Genomic DNA, 26910 nt, shown 5'->3' on the forward strand with positions numbered 1-26910 from the left:
TTTGAATTTCTCCACTTTCTGAATCCTTTCTATCTCAACTGTCATCCATCTGGGTGCTGTTTTGATTGTTGGTCATGCATTGTGTCTTCTCAAAGGAGATCTATAGGCCTGCCTTACCTGTTTCTTCCTGGAGTTGGGCCATTTGGTTCTGTGCCTTCTCTATTGACTCTGGCAGAACCACAATATCATCTGCAAAGGCTAAACAGTCAACTCCAAATCCTTTGTTTTTGCATTCCATTTTTATACCACCTATTCTTTGCATTTTGCAGCACCACTCTCTAATCACTCTAAATGAAAAGAAGGGGTGATAGTCCATCTCCCGGCCTGACCCCTGTTTGTATCCTGAAAGATTCTGATAGGATCCCTCTGAACTTCACCTTGGATGTTGTGCCAGTCACTGTCTGTTTAATGAGTTCTCTTGTCTTCCTATCTGGACCCATTTCTTCTAGGATATGAATCATTGTTTCTCTGTCTATGGACTTGTAGGCCTTTTATGAAGCCCACAAATGTGAGCATAAATTTCCTGTTTCTCTGTTTCTGGTATGCAGTGATCAATTTTAGGTTCAGGATCTGCTCTGCATATGACCTGACCTTTCTGAAACCTCCTTGATACTCATCAATTTGTGGCAAAGACTTTAATATTACTTATCTAGACTCACAGAGCGCGCTGATGCAATGCGGACTATTGAACACTTTCGCACATTGCCATGTTGCGAGTGCTTCAGCTTCGAATGCATGTTGTTGGTAATGTTTACAGACCCTTGCATGTTTGCGATTTCGTTTGAATCACGCCTGCTAGTGGATCTGTTTTAGTATTAAAATGTGACGGAGTGTTAATATATTGTCAAATTTCAAGGAATGTGGGAGCTGGTACATTACAGTAGTTTTGGCAATATTAGGCCTAAAGTGAGGCCTTAGCTGTAGAATGGAAAGATATTCACGAGGGTGAATTCGTGTGCATCCTTCATTTGTACAGGTTGCTATCGGAAGGGATCTGGTATTTCTTTTCACTGTGAGTAGAAATAGAACTGTTATAAAATAACTTTAATTTACCATAATCGAGAACTAAACAGGTTATAGGGTGGTTGATTCAGAGAACGCATGGACATGATATTTAGAATATTTAGGCTTCTTCTTCTTTTTTGTTTGCCTTTTTCCAATTCATCGGAGATAATTGTTTAGAACAAAACAGCTGTTCTGAAAAAGGCTACATATTTTTCACACAAACTGTGTTGCGGTATTACAAATTTGATGAACCTGGGCCTAGAATCTGTAAGATATGATTGATACAACTTGATAAAACCTTTTAATATTAGGGTAAGGTATTGCTTCAAATTATCAGTTATCTGAAAAATGATTTGTTAGTATCGTATGTCCTCATTTCTCCAATTTTTCCCATTTGCTTTATAATAAAAGAATACAATTATTAATACGCTATTCCAGAAAGATCTGTCTAAATAAAGCTCATTACAATCTTATCAATCCTAGTCTGCAGTAGAAAACGCTAATCAAAATAACTGTTCACTATGATCTAATCTTTTTGTTTGCAAGTGCTGAAGATGATTTTCCATGGTTTCCCATGTCACACCAGACAAATGCTGGGGGTGACTTTAACTAAGGCCATGGCTTCCTTCTCATTCCTAAGCCTTTCCTATCCCATCGTCGCGATAAGACCTATCTGTGGAAGATAGGAAACTTAAAAGGGTCCACCTTTTCAATACAAATAAATGTTATAGTTTATTTACAACATATATTTCTGTGTCGGTGTGACGTAAAGCAAATTGGTAAAAATAAAACTTAAGCCTAAACCACGCAGAGAAACTCAAACTAACCCTAGACATTCATTTCATTTTAAGAAATACACAACAGAAGACTAGCACTAGTGTAACAAATGTCAGGCAGCATTTACCTAAATCCAAATCACACAACAATGATAACTTAACTTCTGCTCATCCAGTTACGTTATTTCATATCCATACCAAACCAAATCCCATGGCACAACAGACCCGAAAGGCCATGGCCTACCAAGCGACCGCTGCTCAGCCTGAAGGCTTGCAGATTACGAGGTGTCATGTGATCAACACGGCAAATCCTTTCAGCCGTTATCTCACTGTCAGATAGCTCCGTAATTGTAATCACATAGGCTGAGCGGACCTTGAACCAGCACTCAGATCCAGGTACAAATCTCTGACCTGACCGGGAATTGAACCCGGGGCCTCCGGGTAAGAAGTAGACATGCTACCCCTACACCGCAGAGCCAGCATTTCATATTCAGAAAATGATAAAACATGTATCTGATTGTTTTAGAATGATTTCTGCAGTCATGTACTTTTTAAACAATGTGTTCAGAGAATTGAGTAAAATTTGCTGTAGGCCTAATGACTTATCAGAGAGGAATCGTAAGCTATGTTACCTTTCATAGAAAGATTTTATTTCACAGGTTTCCTTTTTTGTTGATATTGAAGATTATTGTTATCGGTACAGGAGTTTGTAAATATTTATGTGTTCTGCAGTCTGCTGAGAGACAGGCAATTTTTATCTCACGATATGTAATCATACTTAAGTTATGATTGTCACGTGATCCTCGTCCTTTGAGTCTGGCCTTCTTGCAATACGTACAATGTTCGAACAAAATTAGTTACAAACATGACCCTTATACAGTATTAAAGTGAGCGACATGATAATTTTCGAGGTACTGCTAGTGTATTTTTGTAGTAGTGTATTTTTCAGTCTTCTTATTGTCTGCTAAAGTTTTTTTTTTTTAGGTGCACCACCTATGGCCTATCCAAAGGATTTGTGTAGATTGTTCAGTTTTTATACAGAAATATATTTTAATATTACCACAGTCTTCATACTATGTATATTTATTGCGTCGGTGTAGGCTGCCATTAATTTTGTAGGGTGGATGTTTTCATGTGTGCAAAATTTAAGTTAAAACACGTATTCCATACGATCTCCGTGTCAAGCTGAGGAGCGCCCACAACATGGCGGTACACGCATGGACATGTCTTCTCCAGTCACACTCTACTGTGCAGCCAGAGGTGTGGGGCCTTGATTTGTGGCTCCAATTGTTTTTCTGCCCTATGTAGCAGTACTTTTGAAAATATCTTATATGTCTCTTGTAGTAGCGATATTCCCCTGTAATTATCAACATCTGTCTTATCTCCTTTATTGTAAAGTGAGTGTATCAACGCTGATCTCCATCCATCTGGCAGCTTCTGCTCTTCCCAAATCTTGCTCAGGATTCTTGTCAGTTGAATGACCACTCTATCATCAGCATATTTCCAAAGGTCTGCAATAATCCCATCTTCCCCAGGTGCTTTATTGCTCTTCAAGCTCTTGATGATGCTCCTGACTTCTCCCACAGTTGGAGGTTCTGAGTCCAGATTTGGTTGTGTTTATAGTCAAATTTCTTGGATGGTGGTTCACAATTAAGGAGTTGTACAAAATGGTCTGCTAGGATCTGACTGTTCTCCATATCACTGTGGGCTACTTTTCCTTCTTGGTTTCTGAAGTTCAGACTTGATGGCTCACATCTACTCAAGGTACACTTGAATGTTTTATTTTTCTGAAAGTCCTGTTTGATCTGGATCAAGTGTTCTTTCTCATACTTTCTCTTCAGATTCTTGATGATCTTGGCAGTTCTCTTCCTTGTTTCCTGGAACTTCTTCTGGTTTTTAGGTGTTTTCCGTGAGCACCAATTCACCTATGCCTTTCGGCATTCTTTAATTGCCTCATCACCTTCAGATGACCACCATGCATATTTCCTCCTTTTCTCTTGAGGGACAGTGGTTTCTATTGCATCAATCACAGCCTCTTTAAATTGATACCATCCCTGCTACTGACTTTTTTTCAATTCTCTTGTGAAATCTGTGTGTTCTCAGTTTTTCAGTGTCGAACTTAATCGTTTGAACTGTTGTGTTCCTGCTTTTGTGGGGTCTTGGGATGATCTTGACTTTGAACTTGGAGAGAAAATGATCTGAATCTAAGTTTGCGCCCCTCAGGACTTTTACATTTTGGATCTTCTTTTCTGCATGTTTTGAGATTGCTACGTGATCAGTCTGGAACTCTCCCAGGCTGGGGTTAGGAGATATCCACGGTTTTTGTTTTCTTGGGAGATGTCTGAAGGCTGTCAGTTTCGTAACCAGTCACTTTCCATTTCAATTTGTCCTTTTGTGGGCTGGATATTCTCTAATGATGTTTCTGAATCTCCTTTCTTTTCCCAGTTGTGCATTAAAATCTCCAAGTAGTATGATCACATTGTTAGTTGGTACTGTGGATATTGTTTCCTTCAAATCTTTCCAGATGTCCTCTACTTTTTCTGGGTCTGTTTTGTTGCTGTCATTTGTGGGTGCATGTGCATTGACTGGCATATAGAGCTTATTTGCTCCTTTGAAGGAAAGGGTGGAAATTTTGCCATTTTGGGAAGTAAAGTCAGTTATTGCTCCTAGGATTTGTTTATTTACTATGAAACCTGTTCCCAAGTTGGGTTTCCAAATGAGATACTTTTTTCATCACTCTCTTGCCTGGTTTTCCTTTCAAAATCCTATACCCTTCTGATTCAAAAGCTGACTCATCTGTGAATCTGGTCTCCTGTAATGCTGTTATCAGAATATTGTGTTTGGACAAGGTATCAGTGAGATGTTTCAGTTTTCTAACTTTGAGGAGTGAATTGACATTGAATGTTGCAAAGTGAGCTACTCCCTCTTGCACGTGATTATCAAGTCTCTCTTGCATACTGGTGTGAGCTCCCCAGAATCCAAAGGCTCACTGGCGTTGTTCTTGACAATTGTGGATTGCATACCACCTGGGTTAGTGCCATTGCTTGATCTTTCCATCATGCTGAGTCGAATGATTCAGTTTGGGGCCTATGCCTAGACATCAACGAGAGATACAACTGAGGTTGTTAGCCTCAGAGGAATTAAGTTCACAGCTGCCCCTAACATGGAGTCAGACGCTGTCCCTGAGTCACCCACTATGGGTTCAGACACTCAGAATAAGTTTAATATCCGCCCCTAACATGGTACAGATACCTTTTACTCCATTAATCCCGAGCACTGGGTTGCCTCCTCCGCCAAATATGCCATAAAGTCCACCTTCTCCATTGCAGTTGCTGTTAAGGTCTTCACTGTAACCCTGGCAAGGGGCCCTTACCAGATGTCCTTTTTTTTTTGCTAGTTGCTTTACGTCGCATCGACACAGATAGGTCTTATGGCGATAATGGGACAGGGAAGGGCTATGAGTGGGTAGGAAGCGGCCATGGCCTTAAGTAACACATTCGCGGCCGCTCGGATATCGGCAACCATTACCGTGGTACCGTAATACTTTTTTTGCTTAAAGGACTTTATTTCTGTGTCCTTATGCATTTTAGATTATTATTTTAATAATTTCAATATTATTTATATGCAAATGAGCCATGACGCACATGCTGCATCAGCGGCACTACCGATGAGTTTTTCGCCTTCTGTGCCGTTTGACGCAGCGTGTGCGTCATGACTGGTAATGAAGTGGAACGAGGAAACTAATGTTTTGTTCGAATGTAGAACTTCTGTACAAGAGAAAAATAAGTTTTGAACATTTCACACAAAGATGCTGTGCAGTAGAATCTTATTACTGCTGTGTGAAGAATGTATACTTACATTAAGCCTACTCCATAAGCTGTACAATGTAACTAGTCAAAACAGTGTGCTACATTTCAGTGATATTTCCTCGCAAAAATAACTCTTCTGCAAATGCGTTACATTCAGTTACAATGTTATTCAGCAAGTTGTAATCTGCAAGCAAGCGAAAATAATCAATGGGTATCGCGTCACTTGGCAGTGGAACCTTCATTCCCGGCCGACCAATAAAGTTTATTTGTTTTATTGAGTACGAATCTGAACTCCAGGAAATGACCCCTGAAATATTGTCCATGTTATTTGGCGGGAGATTTGGAGATGTGATATAACTTACGCCTTCCTCATCTTCTGTAATGTGAGAATTGGGAGTAGACACTCGACACACACATCCGTTAATGTTAAAAATTAAATAACTGGAAAGGAGGTTCAACCTATTCAATACTCAAAAGAAAGAAACGTAGCAATCACATTTCTATTTAAATGGGACCGGTTTCGACCTTAGTCTAGGTCATCATCAGCCATAAAAACATATTAAATGTTTATGAATGTTGGAGGTCAGTTCCACACACTGTTAGGCACAAGGACACGACATCACATTCTGTCCTGCACAAAGTCACAACACTACTAATCAACATACGAAGATCAAAAAGGCTTGAATTCGCAGACGAACAGATCTGTAGTAGAAAGCCGCCAGCTCCCGGTGACCAGCGCGGCACACTCAAGGTCACGCGCTGCGGCCAAACACCAAAGTGGAGTGGAGAACGTTTCGAAGGTCCAGAACCTGTCACGGCTGCAGGAAGCCAATTACGTATATAAAAATATATGACGCCAATTAGTACAACTGAATGAGCATCCGTACTCCAGATAAGTTCTTGGTAAACAGTTGACTTGAAAAAACAATTGTAGAGAGAAGAAAAAAATGTAGTAAAAAGCGCAATATCGGAAAACAAATGAAAACTTATATGCACAGTGCGCTATTTTTTAAGAAGAAAAATTTTTAGGTTATGATTGAAGTAGTCGAAGTTGGCGCAAGACAAAAATTTGAAAGAGGAGAATAAATTAGTTAGGTCTAGAAAATTAAGAGTTTGGTTGTGTTCTGATTCGAGGGTGAATTTAATGTTAGAGTCTAAGTTGTTGAGATGAAGAAGTGTAGAGGCTGCGTTGGTTGATTCCTCATTTAATATTACCAATGTGTCGTCGACATATCTCGCCCAAAAGAGGATGTTGGAGAAATTATTATTATTATTAATACTTGTGTTTTCTAAGAAGTCAAGGTAAATTTCAGCAAGAATGCCAGAAGCAGGTGAGCCCATAGCCAAGCCATCTTGTTGATAAATGGTGTTGTCAAAGGTAAAATAATTATTGTTGAGAACTAATTTTAAAATAGACATGAAGTCTTGAATTTCAAGTTTACTTAGGTTACTGAATTTGTTTAGGTTGTTGTTTATAATGGGGAATAATTTTGGAATTGGAATACTAGGGTACATGTTGACAATGTCAAAAGAATGGAGAGAAAAATTTGGTTGCATTTCAAATTTTTTTAATTTGTTGATTAGATCAGAAGTGTTTTTGATAGATTTGTTGGATAAAAATCGATAATTTTTTAGTAAAAATGTTTGGATGAATTTAGAAGTGTTGTATAGGGGACTGGGTCTGTAATTGATAATTGGACGGATAGGAATGTTAGTTTTGTGAATTTTAGGGAGGGCTTTGGCAGTGGGTAGTCCAGGGTTCATGTTTATTAGTTTAGTTTTTTCTTGATCTGTGAGGAGAAAGGAAACGTTTTTTTAAAGTATGTTTGAGTAGGCGTTGGATTTTTGTGGTTGGGTCTTTTTTTATTATAGAAAAAGAAGGGTCACTGAAAAAGTTTTTGGTTTTATCTAAGTAGTCAGTTTTATCCATTATGACAGTAGTGTTGCCTTTATCAGATTTGGTGATAATGAAATTATTGTCATTGATTTTCTTTTTAAGATCTGAAATGGTTTTATTATCTTTAATTAAATTATTATTATTATTATTATTATTATTATTATTATTATTATTATTATTATTATTATTATTATTATTATTATTATTATTATAATAATTAATAAGAGAAGTGTTTTTGTTATTGTTAATGAATATTTTTTCAAGTTTCCTTTTTACTTCATATCTGATTTCATCTTGTTCATCTGTTGGCATTCTGTTAATGGCTATTTCAGATTCAATAATTAAATTGGTGGCTACATTGAAAGTGTTGAGATTGGGCCAATTGTGTTTGAAGCCCTTCGAAAGGATTGAGTTTTCATCATCATTCAGAGTTGTTTTAGATAGATTTACGATGGGAGGATGGAATTGTTCAATAGTTTTGGAGGGTGTGTTACGGTTCTTAAACTGGAATTTATGTGAAGAAGAGTTGTTCTTAAGAATTTTGAGTTTTTTCTCTAGGGTTTGTTGTTTGATTGACAGTACATGAAATAATTTATCGTCTACTTGAGTTAGGAAGAGGTTCCATTGTGCACTCGGGAGAAGATTAGCAATTTCTAGATGTGTTTCGTATAATCTGTTGTTTAAAAATGATTTTTTCTTGTATAAGAAACGAATTTCGTTTTTTAACCAAATTTTGTTGGTTATTTTTTGGGTTTTTAACATGTGAGGAGAAGAAATGTTTTTTCTGGTACAACTGACCTCCAACATTCATAAACATTTTATATGTTTTTATGGCTGATGATGACCTAGACTAAGGTCGAAACCGGTCCCATTTAAATAGAAATGTGATTGCTACGTTTCTTTCTTTTGAGTATTGAATAGGTTGAACCTCCTTTCCAGTTATTTAATTTTTAACATCAATAATTTCAATACGGAACAATGAAATTTTTATCTTTAAATAAACACACATCCGTGATTAAGATTTTCACTCAGGTGGCTACAGTCACTTTTCACATTGTCATCACTGTCGTCACTATCAATGCTGCCACTGTCACTGGCGTTTAGGAGAGCTTCCAGAATATCATCATTAATTCCAAATCGCCTGTTTATCCCGTTAAGATGGGGTTTCTTCCGGCAAGAAGGTTCTGAAACTTCACTGTTCTGTCTTGACATCGCAGAAACGTATGCCGACTTTTAATGGCTACAGAGATTGTAACTAACAATTGATCTGATGCCCGGATGGCTCATATGTTCAATAACACCATAACAATGCACAGATAAGAGGTCTGTTTATTTACATACATATTGGCGGAAATACGAGCTTTAATATTTGGCGCGGAGTGTGACGCACGTGTGTCGTCATCGGCACTGAGTGAAAGTGGAGTCATGACGCATATGTGTCGTCAACGGCCGCGAACGTGTTAAGGTACTGGTGTGAAAATGGGAAACCACGGAAAACCATCTTCAGGGCTGCCGACAGTGGGGTTCGAACCTACTATCTCCCGAATACTGGATACTGGCCGCACTTAAGCGAGTGCAGCTATCGAACTTGGTTTACCAGATGTTACACACCGGGTCAATGTGCTTTGGGACTCACATAGGCAGGGGAGCCACTCCCTGGGTTGGGCTGTCTCCGAAGAGAGTACCTACCCATTACCTTCCCAGTATATATTACTGTGTATGACAACTCAAATTTTTGGGTGGCCCTTAAGAACATTTTCACTGGTTATTTCACATTTATAGATTCTGAACCAGTTCTTTTTCTTTTCAGTGTCTTCAGAGCAATGGAATTTTTCCAGTTGATAATCACTGTGATATGTACATCCGCTGCTCCGATGGTCGAGGCATGGTGAAGCGCTGTCCTGGCAATTTGCATTTCAATGCTCTCTTCAAGCGGTGTGATACACCAGAACGTGCTTTGTGCAACCTGGATGTAAGTTATAGAATATTTCCTGTAGTTAATGTATGATTCAGTCAGAGTTTGCCACTCTTGTTCATGGATATATTAAAGAAGTACAGAGGATGCCAATAAAATGTATATACTATTTGTTCATTAATAGTTTTGTAATAAATTGAGATAAAAGTCTGAAATTTGGTGAAGAGGTAGCTTAATACCTTGGATTGGTAACTTTTGTTTAGTTTGTTTATAAGTAACATGAACAGAGGCACAAAATGACCAATGCAAGGCTGTATCATTCAAAGAAAGAAAAAGAAAGAAAGAAAGAAAGAAAGAAAGAAAGAAAGAAAGAGAGAAAGGCGATTTTGAAGTGGAACTTCAAGTTTGAAAACATTTCCGCAGTACAGTGACAATGGAGGAAGTAATTTTGAACACAGCCACTGACACGTCAATTTACTGGGGCTTAATGTGTGATGCAGGCTGCCCTCTCAGGGATTGACTCGGCTGTTCTTCTTTGAAGGAACAGTTACCAGTGTGGTTTATCTCGATAAGTTGCCGACATCAATTTTACCTGCGATCCGAGAGCTGTATAGGGACGACAGGTTTTATTTTCAACGAGATGGTGCCGCAGCTCATTGCCATTGAGACATCAGAGAATACCTCGATGAAACTTTCCCTGAATGATGGATAGGTTGAAGAGGCACTATTAAATTTCTAGCACGGTCTCCAGAGCTATCACCTCTTGACTTCTACTTGTGAGGGATTCTAAAGAATGTTGTGTATCGGGCAAAGCCTCTTACACTAGCTGCACTATGCCTGGCGGAATGCTATCTTGGTCATCTTAGATCTATTCAGAATACACATTTGCTAATTAATGGCATGTGGCCTCCAGAGAGGCCTGGTGCAGGTCTTCTGATTTGATGCCCGTTGGCGACCTGCGTGTCCTGATGAGGATGAAATGATGATGAAGGCGGTTGACACACTCAGTCCCCGTGACAGGGGAAGTAATCAATTATGGTTAAAATTCCCGACCCTGCCAGGAATCGAACCCGGGACCCCCTGTGACCGAAGGCCAGCACACTACCATTTAGCCATGGAGCCAAACTACACACATACTGAAAAGGATTATGGAGGAAATTATAATAGAAAAGTTTCCTTTCGTTTCTGTGTCAGACAGATTCCGCTGAATACAGGTAAACTTATATGAATATTAATACATAAGTCACGGGACTGGGAAAATTTTCTGATATGGACAGTTTTCTGGTTCATAAAGGTTCTGCTAAAGGCAGGTGTTACTGTATTAAGAAGCCACCAACAGTGCCATACCAAACATTTAACAAAAATTGCTGCTATAAGTATGCAATGGGGTTTTTATTTGGTCTATCAAGCAGTTACACAACATGTCTTCTCACAGAAGACTGGCATCCATCATGGAGTAATCTTTCCTGTTTGTATTTCTCGTATCAGAGTTGTCGTATTATGGATGTCGATCCACCTTGTTCTAGGTGTTCCTCTCACTCTCTTTCCCTTGAACTTCATCTCCATCATCCATTTTGGTATTAGTTCCTCCTCCATCCTCTTTACTTGTCTTTACAGAGATTCTCTGGCCAGTCATCTTAATTAACTGCTCGAGTCAGAAATTGTGCCACCAAGGAGGAACTAATAATTTTTCTTGATTTTGGAAACATGATACTGTGCCATGTTAACGACAGTGTTTTCAGGCCAATTGGATTGTTCATACGGTGCACCCTTGATGAGCTTTTTATTTTTATGTTGAAGAAATTTCTCATTTAGGCAAGTTTGCAATATATATCTGTATATACGCAAATAATCTCCACACTTCAAAATTTGGCAATGAAAAGTTGTGGTGCAGGTATTATTTTCATCAAGGTTGGTATAATGCTTGTGACACACAGAAATCTCTAAGAGTATTTTTCTATCCACTCTGTTCCCATCACAGGTGAGAAGTATCATCCTCCTCCTTTCTCCTCATCCAGGCTCCTGCCATGTTGGGGCATTTATGGCACTTCTCCACCTTCCTCTCTCCTTCCACAATTCCTCTCCCATCATTGTGTCCCAGTCCAGGTTTCTTCTTCTTGCTTTCCTCTTTATCGAATTGATTCACCTTGTTCTAGATCTCCCTCTCGCTCCCTTTCCCTTGAACTTCATCTCCATCATATGTTTTGGTATTTTTTCCTCCTCCATCCTCTTTACGAAGGTCAAACAAATATAAACAGGATTTTTGTTCATGAAAATCAACAGTTGGTACTACTGGCCCCACATTACTGCTATGCTTAGGTGGGACCATTAGGAGTAGGGACAGCATGCCGTTGGATATATTCCGCCGTTTTGTCAATAACGCTCACAATGTTGGAGCAACAGGTGCACCCCTCCACTGCGCAATGCATAATTCTAAAATTTCTTGCTCATGAAGGAGTTACAGCAGTGGTAATTTTCCAGAGATTGTCTGCACAGTTCGGTGATCAAACATTTTCAAGGATGCATGTGTTTGCCTGGCATAAAAAGTTCAAGGAAGGATGAGAACGTGTGGAAAATTAGCAACACGATCGCCGTCCTTGGACCAGCATTACAGACAGAAACATTCGTGCGGTTAAAAATATTATTGACGATGATGAGCAACGCACAATCAATGCCGCTTACTATTGAGAGCTGTTAAACAAGGCGAGGGTTGCATATCACCGCAAAAAATCTGACCAACTGATTCGACAGGTCATCTTCCTCCACGACAATGTGCGGCCCCATACTGCAGCTCTAACTGCCTCCAAGCTACAGGAGATGCACTGGACTACATTTGATCATCCTCCTTACAGCCTGCACTTATTGCCCTACAATTTCCAATTGTTTAGACCGCTTAAAGAAGCTCTAGGAGGGCAACAATTTGAAGGTGACGAGAGTGCGCAACTGGCTGGTGACACGACCCTGTTCTTTTTATGATGAGGGCATCAAAAAGCTGCCCATATGCTGGGACAAATGCATTTCCAAAGCAGGAATCTATTTGAAAAAATAAATTACAGTCGCCTTGTGTTTTCAATAAATGAATTTAAATAAAAAATAAAATCCTGTTTATATTGATTCCCCCCCCTTAGTTCACTCCTATCAACTCTCTCATTTAGGTTTTCCATTTTGACCTCATTTCTCACATGTTTGTTTCTCAATCTCTCTTTCCTTGTCTTTTCTAACATTAAGGTATTTCATTTTACTCGCTTGAATTCTACTGTCCTCCCTACTTGTCATTGTCCAGGACTCAGATGCATAGGTCAATATGGGTACATAATACATTTTGTATATTATCTCTTTACACTTCCTTGTTACTAGACATGCTGACTTTGGGTAATTATTGTGGGGGGGTGGCCACTGTTATCATGAACACAGGCATGTGAAATGAGGAACAACTAATAATACAAACATTCCTGTACAATAACTATATTCACAAACAAACAGAAAAAACAGAACAATAATAAAGCTTGTTTCTCAATACATTTTTGGATGAGTCTTATGTATGGAGTTTTCAATAATATCCACAAGTAACCAGTAAAATAGAATTTGATTCATAAATACAGCAAATACAGTATTTTGAAGGAACGTTTCATGTATGAAGCTATAAAAAATAATCACAAGTAAAAAGATTAGAACTCTCAATTTCAGCCTTGTATTCTGTATTAATTCACTCCCTATGCTTTGCAACTGTGAACAATTTCAAGACTTTGACCACCAATTTTCTCAGTGCCTTTCCCTTATTTTTTCCTCTTGATATCACCATGGTCTTACTTTTCTCTGCACTAATTTTCATACCATACTTCTCAATTTTTGTGTTCAGCACATCAAGTTGTTCTTGTATTTCTTTGCTGTTTGTTCCCAAACCAGAATATCATCTGCAAATAGTACAAACTTCATCTTCCTATTCCCGTATGCTTCCTTCATCTCCTTTACAGTTTCATTGATAACCATTAGAAACAAAAGAGGCGACATCATACTCCCCTGTATTAGTCCAGTTTCATTTCTAAACCAAGTGAGAAGCATGTCGTGCATTTATTGCATCATTTGCATGGCAGCAGTTTTAATAGTATACGTGTGTGAAGGTGGCTGGTGTGAATTCTCATCACAGGTTGTTTGTAGCTAAAGAAAAACTCCTCATTATTGAAGAAGCAGAGCAAATTGGTTATTGTGCTGCAGGAAGAAAGTACAATGTGGACAAAAGTTGTGGTACATTGTTGGAAGAAATATAAAGCCTGTCTTGAACAGAAAATCAGCAACCACTGGACAAAGTTTCCAGAAACCGTAAAAGGATGTATGAATATGTGACTGAAAAGAGACAGTTTGGATTTTAGGTCACGATGTATGTTGAAAGCAATAGCAACAGCACGAGAGTTAAAAATTATGGGTTTTAAGGGGGGAGACCCAGCTTAACACGGGGAAAATAGGCCAATGTTCATTTGATATTATGTATGCTACAAATGTTGTTAACAAATGCTGCACATATCCCAGTATTGGCATGCATCAGAGCAATCAGAAGCAACTTCAATAATGTCAAAATTCTAATTATAACATTTTAAAATGAAATGTTCAAAATTTCCCGCCTTTTTAACAATATATCACGGTTTCTTTCATAACTCTCTTACTGTTTCACGGATAATTATGATTTTTTTGGAGTTTCCTCCTATAGTGTTGTACTACAATCTGTACCTCATTCAAATCAATAGGATTTAAATTAGATTTTATATAACATTTTTATTTAGAAAACTATTAATATTTTCTGGTGCTCTAAAAACGCGACAAAAAATCCAAATCACAGTCTATGTTAATGATTGATGTTCATTTTGTAGCTGGAGGTTTGATTCACACTTTAAAAAGGGAAAAGTATGAAAATTCTTATAAACTTTGGCTCACATATGTTTTGAATGAAATAACTCAAGTTTTCATAACAAAACTATCCCAGCCAGTTATGAAGAAAAGATTGTGAATTTCCAGAGATTTATTATTGGTTTGCACGAGGGAAATTCATATTTACTCTCTCAAATTGATATGTAGACCTGACACCAGTATATTCGAAATGTCACTGGACTATACTGATGAAGATATTCATGCAACAAGTTGCTTTGTAATTTATTGTACTGTAGTATGTATAGTTTTCAATATATACAAATACAAAAAATAATATTTCTACATTTTTATGTATTATTCTTGTGTTTGGCAGCAGAGTAAATTTGCAAATTGAAGTTGATTTTTAATAGCATTGTATGTTGCATAATTCTTGTGCTTGGACACATAATAAATTTGCAAATTGGAGTTAATTTTTTAATATCATTGTACGTTATTTCTTATCCATATTAAAATGACTTTTAACATTGTGATTGTAATAACCTGTTACAGTGCCCATATCCATCTGGAATGTTCCCTATTCCTGGCAGATGTAACATGTTCCACCGATGTGACGGTGGTGAGGTAACTGTCCAAACCTGTCCCAAAGGACTACATTTTAATGCTCGAACTCTGACTTGTGACTGGCCAACTGCAGCTATGTGTGAGATGACGGTAAGAAAACTTTCAGATACTTTTAGTTTCCCAGGCCCTTGTGTATTGAAAAAAAAAAAAAAAAAAAAAAAATCTTCAGTTTCCCCCTCCTCTTCCACCCTAGTGAATTCTTCATTTCCTAAAAGAGGTCAATGAATACAAAGTATGAACTCTTTACTATAACACAAAATTCTTCTTTTGCAAATTTTGTTTGTTTTAGAACTCACCCCCCCCACCTTTTAGGGACTTGTGAGAACTTTTAGTCACTGAGTAATCTTTTTACATTATTGATGCTTGAACATAAGAAAGACCAAATACATGATTGGGAGTCACGTCTCTTATAGATCCTAGTCTGTTGGTGTATGTAGTACCAATACAGAGGAGCAAGAAAATCATGTACCTAGGCAGCATCATCAACGAGCACTGGAGCATTCTCAAAAATTAAAGTGCCACATTGAGAAGGTCAGGGTAGTGTTTACAAGCCATCTTCAAGTACTCTGTAGCAGAAAACTACCATTGCAGCTTTGGGTTATTATCGCATGGAGCTTTTGTGTTCTCCATCATGGTATACAGAGTCAAGTCCTTGACTATGACAAACGCCACCATGAGAAGATAAGAAGCATTTGAAAAATGGATCTACATTTGCATGCTTCATATCAGCTGAGTAGACAGAATATGAAAAGAGGAGATATTAAATGAATTGTTCAATGGCTTGATTTGATGTGTACATAGAACACAAAATCCCACAGCATGGAGATAGGACTGTAATTACCACTTTAAAAATGGGGGTACGTCAGAACTGGACATCCTGAAGAGGACTGGCATCAATCGTGACAAGTATACAATGTCCAGTGTAGATGCTGCAGATAAAAATCACTTCAATCTGACTTTAAAGCTGTGTACTCCAGAGCAAAATCGACGCCAGATATACTTATGGACCAGGAGGAAGTCACAAAACTGACCTAATATTCCTAAAAAATGGCACAATCAATCAATCAATCATAATTTGGCATTAGTTACTGCATGCAGACATTTTGATATAGCACCATTTAGTCTACGTCCTTGTTAATTTCAACATTCCTCGTTATTCTCCCAGATCTTAGAGAAATGGACATCTGTTGGGTGATCTTTGGCTGGTATTTTAATTGAACTTTTTTGGTAAACACCAAATGTGTCGTATGCTGATTTCATATAACATGGAGTGCTAAATGGACTTCTTTCTGCCCTTTAGAAATCCTACTACCTCTCACAGGTTTGAATCCAAGTTAATGGGATTCAGAGGCTGGCACTCTACCTCTGATCCAGCGAAGGACTCTATAAATGTAATTCAAAAAATATATTTCATTTTCCCTCTTTCCAGTGCCCAAGCTTTGATGGCTACTTTCCAATTCAAGGAGACTGTAGTGCCTATGTGGTGTGTTCTGCTGGTCAACCTAACCTCAAGAAGTGTCCCGCAGGAAAGCATTTCAATTTTGATTTAAAACGTTGTGACCCACCTGAAATAGCAAAGTGTGAACTGGAAGTAAGTATAATTTTTGTAGAAATAATAAAATATGGTAATAATTTCATATGAATATACAGTAGAAGTCCGTTATAGTGAGAATGCATAACAGCGAAAAATTTACTCGCTATAACGGATTGTCGTTATATCCGATTTTGTATAAAAGTAGGAAACCCCTTCATGCACTTAAAAAGCGGTATTGAAACGGTAATCAGTTTGTTCAAAACTTGCGTTTCCGAAGATGATATCCACACTACGGCTTACTTGTTTATAATTCATAATCCGATACTATGTAAAAGTGTATGTTTAATTTCATTCTAAAAAAATATAGTTCCATATTTCTCCGAATCCAAGATGAGGCCCACTTTTTCCTTCAAAAAATTTAAATCAGGCTCAAAAAGAAGTTTGTAAAATCATACAGGCCTACGCATTTTTAGACGCCGAACATTGACTTTTGTCACGCCATATTTAATTTTTTTTTGCGGCTGCACAATTATTCTTTATTTCCACGGGTTTAAGGACCATTAACTTAACATTGGCATCATAATACTGAAGAGAACTCGTTGAAAATTTTCTGACAATATCTATTCCATGCATCTCTACAATACAACGATCCATCAGGAAATTATTCTTGCTGTCTATAAAATTGTTACTTTTACGCAGCGTCAGATATAACCGGCTACCGCTACACGCATGTCTCGCTTGTCGGGTGCGGCCAAATTCAACGGCTAGTGATGTATAGGCCTAATCGCGAACGTTGAAAGTCAACGAACGAGTTTATTGCACCACGATATGGCCAACCGCTCTTGCTTTTTTCGTGCACATAACTCACTATTTCATCATCGACTTCTTTAAAGCGTCCATGTTGCGGACCACTGAATGCATTTTTTGTACAGTACGCATTTCTTTTAGCTTTTTGTCTTCACGCTAATGCCAAATATTGGCTTTAGTTAGGCCTATGCCGTATTTTCTTGCGGCTGCACAATTATTCTACATTTCCGAGTGTTTAATAAACATTAACTTAAAATTGGCATCATAATATCAACTAGAACCCGTTTAAAATTTGCCAGCAATACCTTTTCCACGTATCTTTACAATACAACTACCCGTCACGAAAATATTCCTGCTGTCTATAAACCTTAATTTTACTAAGCATCAAGTACAATAGACGCATTATGACTCTGCCACTGAGTAGCCATGGGCTTTTCTAAGAATTCGAAGGGCCGCATGTTTTGATGCCATTCTGCAGATTTGAGAAACACACAGGCACTGTACACTGTACAACCGGTAGCGATGTGTAGTAGAGGCGGTCGTTTATTGTCAATGAGTTCTGTGTGCGTGTGAAAAGAAGCAGCGTGGTTACCTCGGTAGTTGCCAGTGGTATCCATTAACTTACTGTTAGGCCACGAATGCAACAACCCTTGAGTTTTCGCATGAGATTCTGAGAAAAAAAAGTCTTGAATTCGGAGAAATACGGTATCACGCCAGAGATTTCTGTGGTAAACACCTCAGCTTTCTTCTTCAAACAGCGTCACCTAACCTAACCGTATATGTAGCCTATCATGAAAACCTATTTGAAACGCATGTTAAACGCTTTAATGATACAGGTGTTGGAGCAGCTATAGCTGCTGGTAGTCATGAAGAAAAGGGAATCTGAGCACTCTTAGTTATAGCAGCCAATACCACTATAGTACTAATCAATATTATAATAAAAGAATCCTTACCAAAGTCTAAGTAATATACATAGTTACATTCAAATTCGTAAAGGACCTAATAAAGTAGGATTTATTGGATTGTCACAGCCTTTTGCTGATGCAATTAAATTACTTTCTAAGGAGGGTTCGTATCCAATAGCATCAAATTATTTAATATATTATTTCTTTCCTATTTTTAGATTGTTTTTAGCTTTAACGCATGTAGAGAGATAACCTCCTCGTGAAAAATTTACATGTAAATAGCCATAACTAGACGCGAGAAGGTATGAAATATCCTCTGAAATCAGTGATGTACTCTGCCATATCTTGAGGTGTATGACATTCTTACGTAATTTCCGTATATAACACTAAAATTAAGATATCATTTATTCAGTCTTTATTTTTACGAGTTAACAACTGCTATCAGACACATTATTTACGCATTTATTACGAAAACGTGTTATACTCTTTCATTTCGAATTTTCTTCAGAGAACAGCAGTCGATGGGTATTACTAATCAACTCCAACATCGCCTTTGAATGTCAACGAGAGAGCTCGCAAATGCACAAAGTGAGAAAACTATACCGTGCCGAAGATGATCGATTGCATTTTATTGCAAACGTTTCAGTTTTCTTATTCAAACAGCGTCACGTATCCTAACTTAACCGTACTATACGTATGATGAAAACACACTTCAAGCGCCAGTAGGGAAATTGTACCTTTCTCGCTATAAATTTTCATAATAGCCTTTCCGTAATTTAACCAGACACGACAAAATACAAACTAACGTATGAAATCAATTAAGCACTGCCATATCTCGAGGTGTATCCCATTCTTACTTAATTGCAGTATTTAGCCTCAAACTTAAGCGGTCTTTTAGTCAGCCTTAATTTTTAACGAGTTAACAACCGTTATCGGACACGTGATTTACGCATTTATTACGAAAATATGTTCTCTTTCATTTCCAATTTTCTTTACGGAACAGCGGTCGGATATTACTATTCGACTCCGACATCGCCTTCGAATGTCGACAAGAGAAATCGTTAGTGCACATAGCGAGGAAACAATGCCAAAGGTAATCGATCGCATGCAATATCATCGCTGGGGTGCATAAATATCAGTAACGGAAAAAATCGCGCGCGCTTAATCGCTCGTAATAACGGATGCACCAGTGATAGGGTTCCCGCTGTAACCGAAGGACGATACACAGTTTAATATAGGAATTTTGAAGGGACAGAAAAAAGTCGTCGCTATAACGGAGTTCTCGTTATATGCCGTACTCGCTATAGCGGACTTCTACTGTATTTTATTATTGTGACATCAGTTTATTTGCTTTGAGATAAGCTTATATTATATTGTCTTAAACTGCAATAGAATTAATCATTTAAGAAAGGGTACTTGTCCAAAAATGCTAATTTTTAGGAGCAGGAAAGGAACAGTTTTAACATTCTGTTGTTGTGATTGAGTTTGCTCAATCTGTGCTAAGTGGTTTGCTGGTGATGTGGTTGAGTCAGCACTGCCATTGAATAAACTTGATTTACTTGAAACATGCTATCTCTTGGTTATGCTTTCAACTATTTTGTTTGTTTGTTTGCTTATGTATACTGTAGTCTGCGGTGGAATAAATGTTTATCTTCTATTATCCAAATGCACATAACAACACTAGTATGCTTCATGGCTTCCACACGCAACCATAATGTGCGTCCTGAGGAAACTTTCTGGTTATTAGTGGAGATTAACTAAGATGCTGAGTTTGATAGTGGTGAAAGTGATGCGGGAAATGCTGGGGAAATTTTGGAAATTGATAGTGATAACAAAGTCCCATAGGGTAGGGAGGAAAGTTGTCGTGAAGTCAATGTACCTGTTAAGTGGTCTGATAGTAAGTACATGCCAACAATACATGACTTCCAAGAGCCAAACTTAGGCATGTCAAATTTTAATTTGACTCTGGTATACCCTGAACTGTAGTATTTTGAACTTTGCTGGATTGTCACCCAGGAGGTGGAGGTTCAAATCCCAGTTGATCCTGGGTCGAGATTTTCATCTCAAGAATCACAGGAAGGGCATTGAGTCTTAAATCCATAGCCAAAACCAGGAGTATGAGTGGCTCCAGCAACCCTGAGAAATGACTGGGACAAGCTGAAGTTTTTACATGAATTTATATAATGCTGTTGACGAAACTAACAGATTTTATAAACAGATAGTTAAGGGTAAGTCAAAAACTTCAGCACCAGCAGCATGTGGCCTCATCGGAGAATCTAGCTGTGGGAAGGTTAAGGGATGAATTATCATCATCATCTCCAACTCCAGTTTTCCAGGTGGTATGCAAGCATTTGTCACTCCTTTGTTCTTGGACATTTTCCCATGTGAATCCTTTTTCCTTCCAATTCAAGGTCGCCACAGTCGCTTCCTTTGCACTTCTAGCACTTTCCTATCCCATCGTTGCCACAAACCTTCAACGTGTTAGCACAATGTTAAATCACTAGCAAAAATGTATGATACATGAATTGAAAAATCACCTGTCATCAAAGTCTGGGCCCTGGTAATTACAATATTATAATTATTAATACTCACGAACCTACTACGCTGTTGTAGCAGGCGGAGAGGTTATACTGCGACATGGTGGTGGCTTGCCGGTGGACTTGAGCAATATAAAATAGTTCTGTGCTGCGTGGTGCAACAGAAAATGGCACAGCAAAATTAATGACCAATGACCGCACAAGAGTTACCTTTCGATTTATTTAAACCAATCAAATTGATATGTTTAATTTGATGCTTGTCTTCTCCTTGGAGACATCTTGGAGCTTGTATCTTGTGGAAGTCCCAGAAAAATTGACATGTGCGATACAGGGTGTGCCCCACAAATTTTAACGATAAAATTTAATATAACTTTAAATGATCCAAAATTTACTTGAAGAAGGCCAAATATTTGTACTCTTGCAACACATGTCACAGGTTTGCCAGTAGACTTGAGCAATATAGGATAGCTCTCACATCAGGGAGATGGTTTATTAATATTACTTTTCAACTGTCCTCTAGAATACAAGGAAAATCCTCAGAACATAAAAACTGGAACCAAGAAAGATCATATAAACTTTGGGATTCTCAAATGACTTAGCATTACTAGCTAATAACATTCAAGAAGCCAGAAATAAAATAACATACAAAATATAGCACAAAAAATAGGACTCCAAATATGATTCGAAAAGAATGAGATAACGGTAGTAAATCCACCAGTAGTAAACCACATAACAATAAAGAATGGGAAAGTAAAAAATAGTGAAACAATTTAAATACCTAGGAGAAATTATAACATACAACTAGGATGAGAAAGCTACATGACAGGAAAGAACTAATAAAATAATAAAAGCTCAAAAATTAACATGGTCTAAATACAGTAAAAAAAATGTCTATCGGTCAAAATAAAATTAAGACATTACAAGACAGTAGTTCGACCAGAAGTGACATACAGAAGCGAAACTCGTTTTAAAGTCACTCAGAGAAACAGAATCAACAAAATCCTAAAAGTAGAGAGAAGAATAGCTAGAATATGCATAAATTAAAAAAAATATCTAAAAGATGGACAGTGGTGGGTAGTGCCAAATGAAGTGGTGTACAGTCCATCACAGATACTATTCGGAAGAAGAGGATCTCTTTTTTTTTTGGTCACATTATGAGGACACAGAAACCACCTACCAAGAAAAATTATAGAGAAACTCTGGAATCTGAAGCCACAAGATGGATGGATTAAGGAAATTAGAGATGATATGAAAGAATTAGAAATAACTCTGGATGATTTTCACAACAAAGCAGAACATTTAACACGTTCAATGCGGATCACGCGCTGGGCGGGTGACGCTACTTTATAAACAGGTGCGGAACACGCACCTAGCGCATCATGGGACGGTTGCTAGGAAATGTAAATCACAGGTTTCCCGCATGGTAAGAAAGGCTCTTATTGTCATCCCGCACATCGTGTAAGTCCAGTCTACTAGCAGATTCATCCGTAGCCATATTTGCGCATGTGTATTCCATTTCCTGCGTATTTCCTCTCCAGAGTTGTTGCCATTCATTTATGGAATCTTTGAGCAGCAAGACCACTTCAGTGCGAGCTAAGACACTGCATTTTCTGTTTATTAATTCTTCAGGAGAATTACGAGTGGTTCCGCTTTTGAAATAAATAAATTCCACTACTGCAATATGTTCAGTAAAAGAACTGAACTTGTAATTGTCGTTTATTCTTGCATCATATACTGTATGTGTATAACATGAAAGAACTTCTAATTGTCATTTATTCCTCATAACATTTATAACTTGAAAGAATGTGCAGTAATCATTTTTTACTGCATCATGATGCTTATGTTATCATTTTTTTTTTTTTTTTTTTTTCTGATGGCCGACAATGTGGTTCCTTCAACATCACAAGACCTGCCCAATTAGCCAAAGTGTTTCATTTTTGTTTGTCAAATTCTGTAATAGAGAAGTGTAAATATGAATATATTTATGTCTGTAACATACTTTATGCATTTGTTTGCTATCCGCGGTAAATAATGTACAGTAATCTACCAACGCCCGTGGCGCGTGATCGTCTGGTGATCAGTATCACTTCTTGATTTCAACCACCGTGCGGGTCACGCACCAGGCGCGTGAGTGGGATAAGTCCACGAGTTTGATAGAACTCGTCCTACCAACGTACAAAACTTTGATAATTACAACTTTTAAAGAGTCCCACACAAATACTTTGCTCAGGTTGGCGGGTATGTCACACTCTGCTAATATGCAGTGAACGTGTTAAAGAAAGTGAAAAACATAAAAATAAGATTTAAACCAAAAATAGACAAACGACATACAATGAAAAGGGTATCTACAGGTGAGGAACATCAGAAAAGCTCAGAACAAATGGAAAGCTACTGGACAATTTGGAAAGAAAACTTATCAAAGAAAATTATCAACCGAAATGGTCCAATGAGGTTGTAAAAGAAGAATTAATATAATATTTAAAAAGTTCATTTTTAAAAATTTTAAGGCATAATATTCAAAACTTACCAAATTATTTAAACAACTGTCACTCCTTTTTCACAAATTCTTCAATTATGGTGCTTTAAAATGTCTGTAAAATGTAGCTTTTAAGAGTATAAAACTGTCATTCCCCCCCCCGCATGTCATCTCTCTTGCCCTGCCTTGTTCCTGAGGCAGCAGGGTACCCGCAGGGTTTCAGAGGCTCTGTGGTCAAGTGCATGCGGTCCATATACTACCTTGCAGTCTAACTAGCCTGACTTTTCCATACTTGCTTGCAGTCCAACCTTGAAAACTATGTACTGTACTACTTCTTCTTTCCTGGCCGTATAGGTTCCCATAAAATGGGCATTCCCAAGCTCACTCAGGGTCGGCTCATCTGACTAGGAGAGAGTATATCTGAGGTTCCTGCACCAGATCTAATGGCACTTCACTTTTGTTTAAGGCAGCCTCAGCATTTTGGTTTCCATGTTGCCTTCCTCTCTTTGGCTCTTTGATGACAACAGCTTTCTGTACTAAATGGTGTTCGTTTCTTCTTCTGACGTGACCATACCAACGGGGCTGTGGTTCCTCCATCTTGTCACTGATGGGCACAACTTTGAATAATCCTCGCACATGTTCATTGCACATTTTGTCGTGCAAAGTGACTCCTGCCAACCATCGCAACATCCGCATCTCTGTGACGTGTATTCGCTGGTCATGCCTTTTCTACCCTACCCAACAGACTGGACAGTGGTTTTGTACGCTTTGCCATTTAATTTGACTGGCATCCGCTTATCACACAGAACACCATTAAGAGACTGCCATTTCATCCAGCCACTGATGCGGTGCTTGACATCTGCATCGATATTAGCATCAGTTGTGATGAACTTGTCGGTCATCATGAGTGGTTCTCCAGCAAGGAAGACAGTGTTGTGTGGGCCCGCTAGCCCTGGCTGTGCAAACTTGAAGAACGTATCGACAGCCCCAAGTATTAACATCTTAAATCCAAGGATAACCAAAATGAGTTATCATCATCACTAAAGCCATTACTTCAGTATTTTTCACCTGTATAAAAATCATATCTCCTGCTTCCCAAACTTAGCAGCAATAATAATTGATCTTAACGTCGTCCCTTAGGAGAATGATACCACAAATAAAATTGTAATTGTAGTTACAATGTTTGTACAGGGGAAAAGTTATAATGTTATTACATGGAGCCATCGATATACTCTGTCTTCTTGCAACTCATTCTTTATCCATTTGCCTCTAGTATTACTTGCCATCATTCCAAGACATGACTCGCCAACCAAAACAAATAAATTAATTACAGAGGGTACCTTAGATATAGCAATGCATGCTTTGCATGCTCCATATCTTTGCCATTATTGGTAATTGTTTCCAATTACTTCAATAAGTCTGAGATTAAAATTCTCTTCCTCTTTGTTTGCAGTGCCCCGTGGAAAATGGTCTCTTCCCGATACCAGGACACTGTGACTCATACCTACGATGTGAGGGTCAAAACCCTCACCTGGACACCTGTGCCCCCGGCCTGTTCTTCAACCACTTCACACAGATGTGTGACTTACCAGATAATGTCCAGTGTTGAATCTGACCAGGCTAATCCTTTAAGAATCGAAATGGAAAATAACTTCAATCTAAGTAGTTTATTAACATTTTTAACTGAATTTGAAAAACTGACTTTTGTCATTGAGCCTGCATAGTTAAAAAATGTGTGCCTTTTTAAATATTCATCTTTTACTGCTTTTAATTGCTCTCCAAAGTAGCTGTGCATATTATCGTATTCAGTTGTGTACAGATTCAAATTTTAAATTCATTCAGACCCTCTGCAATTTTCTAAGCACTCCTTTTGCACACTGTGATGTTTACTCCTGGTAATCTGATTTCTTGTCACTTTTTTACTGTATAAACTATTCATAACACCTCTTTTCTGTTTTCAAATTTAGATATGATATTCAATAATAGTATAAATAAATCAGTGTTCTTGTTGCTAATGAGAATTCAGTATACGTTTCTAATTCCTAACACTCTGAATCCCAGCCCATTTTTTGTCGTCTCTGTTCCCAAACCCCAAGCATTTTAGGACTATTTCAAATCAATTAGTACATGATCTTTGAACTTATTTATAAACTATTACTATATTCTGAAAGAATGAGGTTCAAGGATATTTTGGAATATAGAATTACCGGTAAGTATATAATCATTTCTTTTATACAAGTTTTAAAGATTTTTTTTAAAGGATAAATTCCACATTTACAATGCTTAAAATTATTTTATTCCTTTTCCAAACAGCATCAAAGGGGCATGTTTATCTCTCTGTAGGAGACATCTTCAGCCAAAGAGCAAAAATAGTAAAGATACACATGAATTTCTAAAATACTCTAAACTATTTCTTAAATGTCATGTCTAAGAATTCAAGTCAAATGTCACATTTAAAGAGATACTTTCATGAGACTTGTGTACATTAATCAAAAAGAATTTTTTAAATTATTTAAAAGGACATAATGACATAATGTTGGATCTTCAGAGAAGATCAGAAAGTTAAAATGAGACTACAAGGTATAAAATTGATTATTTTTGGATCATACTGGTAGATCTTTTTAGACACTGTGAATGTTTGGTTAAAAATACTGTTTGACAGTCCAACACTTAGCTGACGAGTTATTATTCTTGGTGTTCTAAATACTAAGGTTTGAAGTTAGGCTTAATTCAGGTGTAATACTGTTACCAATATTTTCTCTTTCAACTAATTTATAAATTGATTTACTCAAAGTTAGTTTTGGCAGACTGAAGAGTATAATAATTATAAAAATACAGTTTTAAACCCAAGTTACTCAAAAAGTCCACCTTTTACCTTCACACTCTTCCTGGAATGGCTCACAGAAATGCAGTTACATGATGCTCTCATACGACACTCCCCATACATTACTTACACCCTAACCATGGGAACTGTGAACATAAACTCTATTATTTTTCTTGTTAAATTTTTATTCCATAGTAAATCATGTTTCATCTGTGAAGAGACAGATATTTTCATGTTGCTGAAGTGAACTGTACCCTACTGAGACTCCTTTTTGAAGTCTGTTGCATTTTGTCTTGTGTAGTCAACTTCTTATTGGTTTGCTATTGATGGAGTGTCTGTTTAATGCGTTAGTAAAAATACTTATTTGTTATTTGTAATGACCGTAACTAGTCCGTATTTTTCCCCGGATTGTATTGTTCTCTTGGCTCCTTTCTTCATATGAGACCTTGCAAATACAAACTCAACAAATATAAATGTTTTGTGGAAAACATATTTCAAATTGTTTAGTTTGGGCAAACACAATGCAGAAAGATTTTCCAAAGGTTATAAATATTTTTCACATAAAAATATTTATTCTGGAAATTTATAATTGAATCATTTATTATTTTACATTTCAAAATATTTTCAAAGTTGGAATATTCTCTAAGGAACAACTTAGGAAGCTAAAACACAGATTTTCTGCAACTACATCTTGTTCTATTGTAGATCTTTGTCATTCAGCACTATGCTGTTTCTGATTCTTAATAAACACATTTAAAAATATCATATTATGTTGCTTACACGTAATCAGTCATGTTGTTATTGCTAACAGGTGGATGTACTCGGAAACACATGGATGCTGTCCATTTCACCCTTTGTACCCTCAGCCATATCACTCACATTTCTGATCCCCCTGGCTCATAGTTTATAAGAATGATCCCCCCCCTATCCTCACAGCACCT

General features: G+C 37.6%; 1 protein-coding gene across 1 annotated transcript; it reads left to right on the plus strand.

Annotated features, from left to right (window-relative positions):
- Nucleotides 1-9329: 9329 nt before the first annotated feature.
- Nucleotides 9330-25087, plus strand: LOC136881167 (peritrophin-1). The gene is made up of 4 exons (XM_067153830.2): nucleotides 9330-9459; nucleotides 14815-14976; nucleotides 16316-16477; nucleotides 24599-25087. Exons 1-4 carry the CDS (start codon nucleotides 9343-9345, stop codon nucleotides 24752-24754), a joined length of 597 nt encoding a protein of 198 aa, XP_067009931.1. The 5' UTR covers nucleotides 9330-9342; the 3' UTR covers nucleotides 24755-25087.
- Nucleotides 25088-26910: the final 1823 nt, after the last annotated feature.

Source organism: Anabrus simplex, chromosome 9, assembly GCF_040414725.1.
Source record: "Anabrus simplex isolate iqAnaSimp1 chromosome 9, ASM4041472v1, whole genome shotgun sequence".
In the NCBI taxonomy this organism is placed as follows: Eukaryota; Metazoa; Arthropoda; class Insecta; order Orthoptera; family Tettigoniidae; genus Anabrus; species Anabrus simplex.

Bases quoted from the DNA above. Each gene is read 5' to 3' on its own strand.
- LOC136881167 (XM_067153830.2), top strand. From the start codon at position 9,343: ATGTACATCCGCTGCTCCGATGGTCGAGGCATGGTGAAGCGCTGTCCT. The intron at 9,460-14,814 runs GTAAGTTATAGA...AACCTGTTACAG, and splicing joins GTGCTTTGTGCAACCTGGAT to TGCCCATATCCATCTGGAAT. The intron at 16,478-24,598 runs GTAAGTATAATT...CTTTGTTTGCAG, and splicing joins TAGCAAAGTGTGAACTGGAA to TGCCCCGTGGAAAATGGTCT.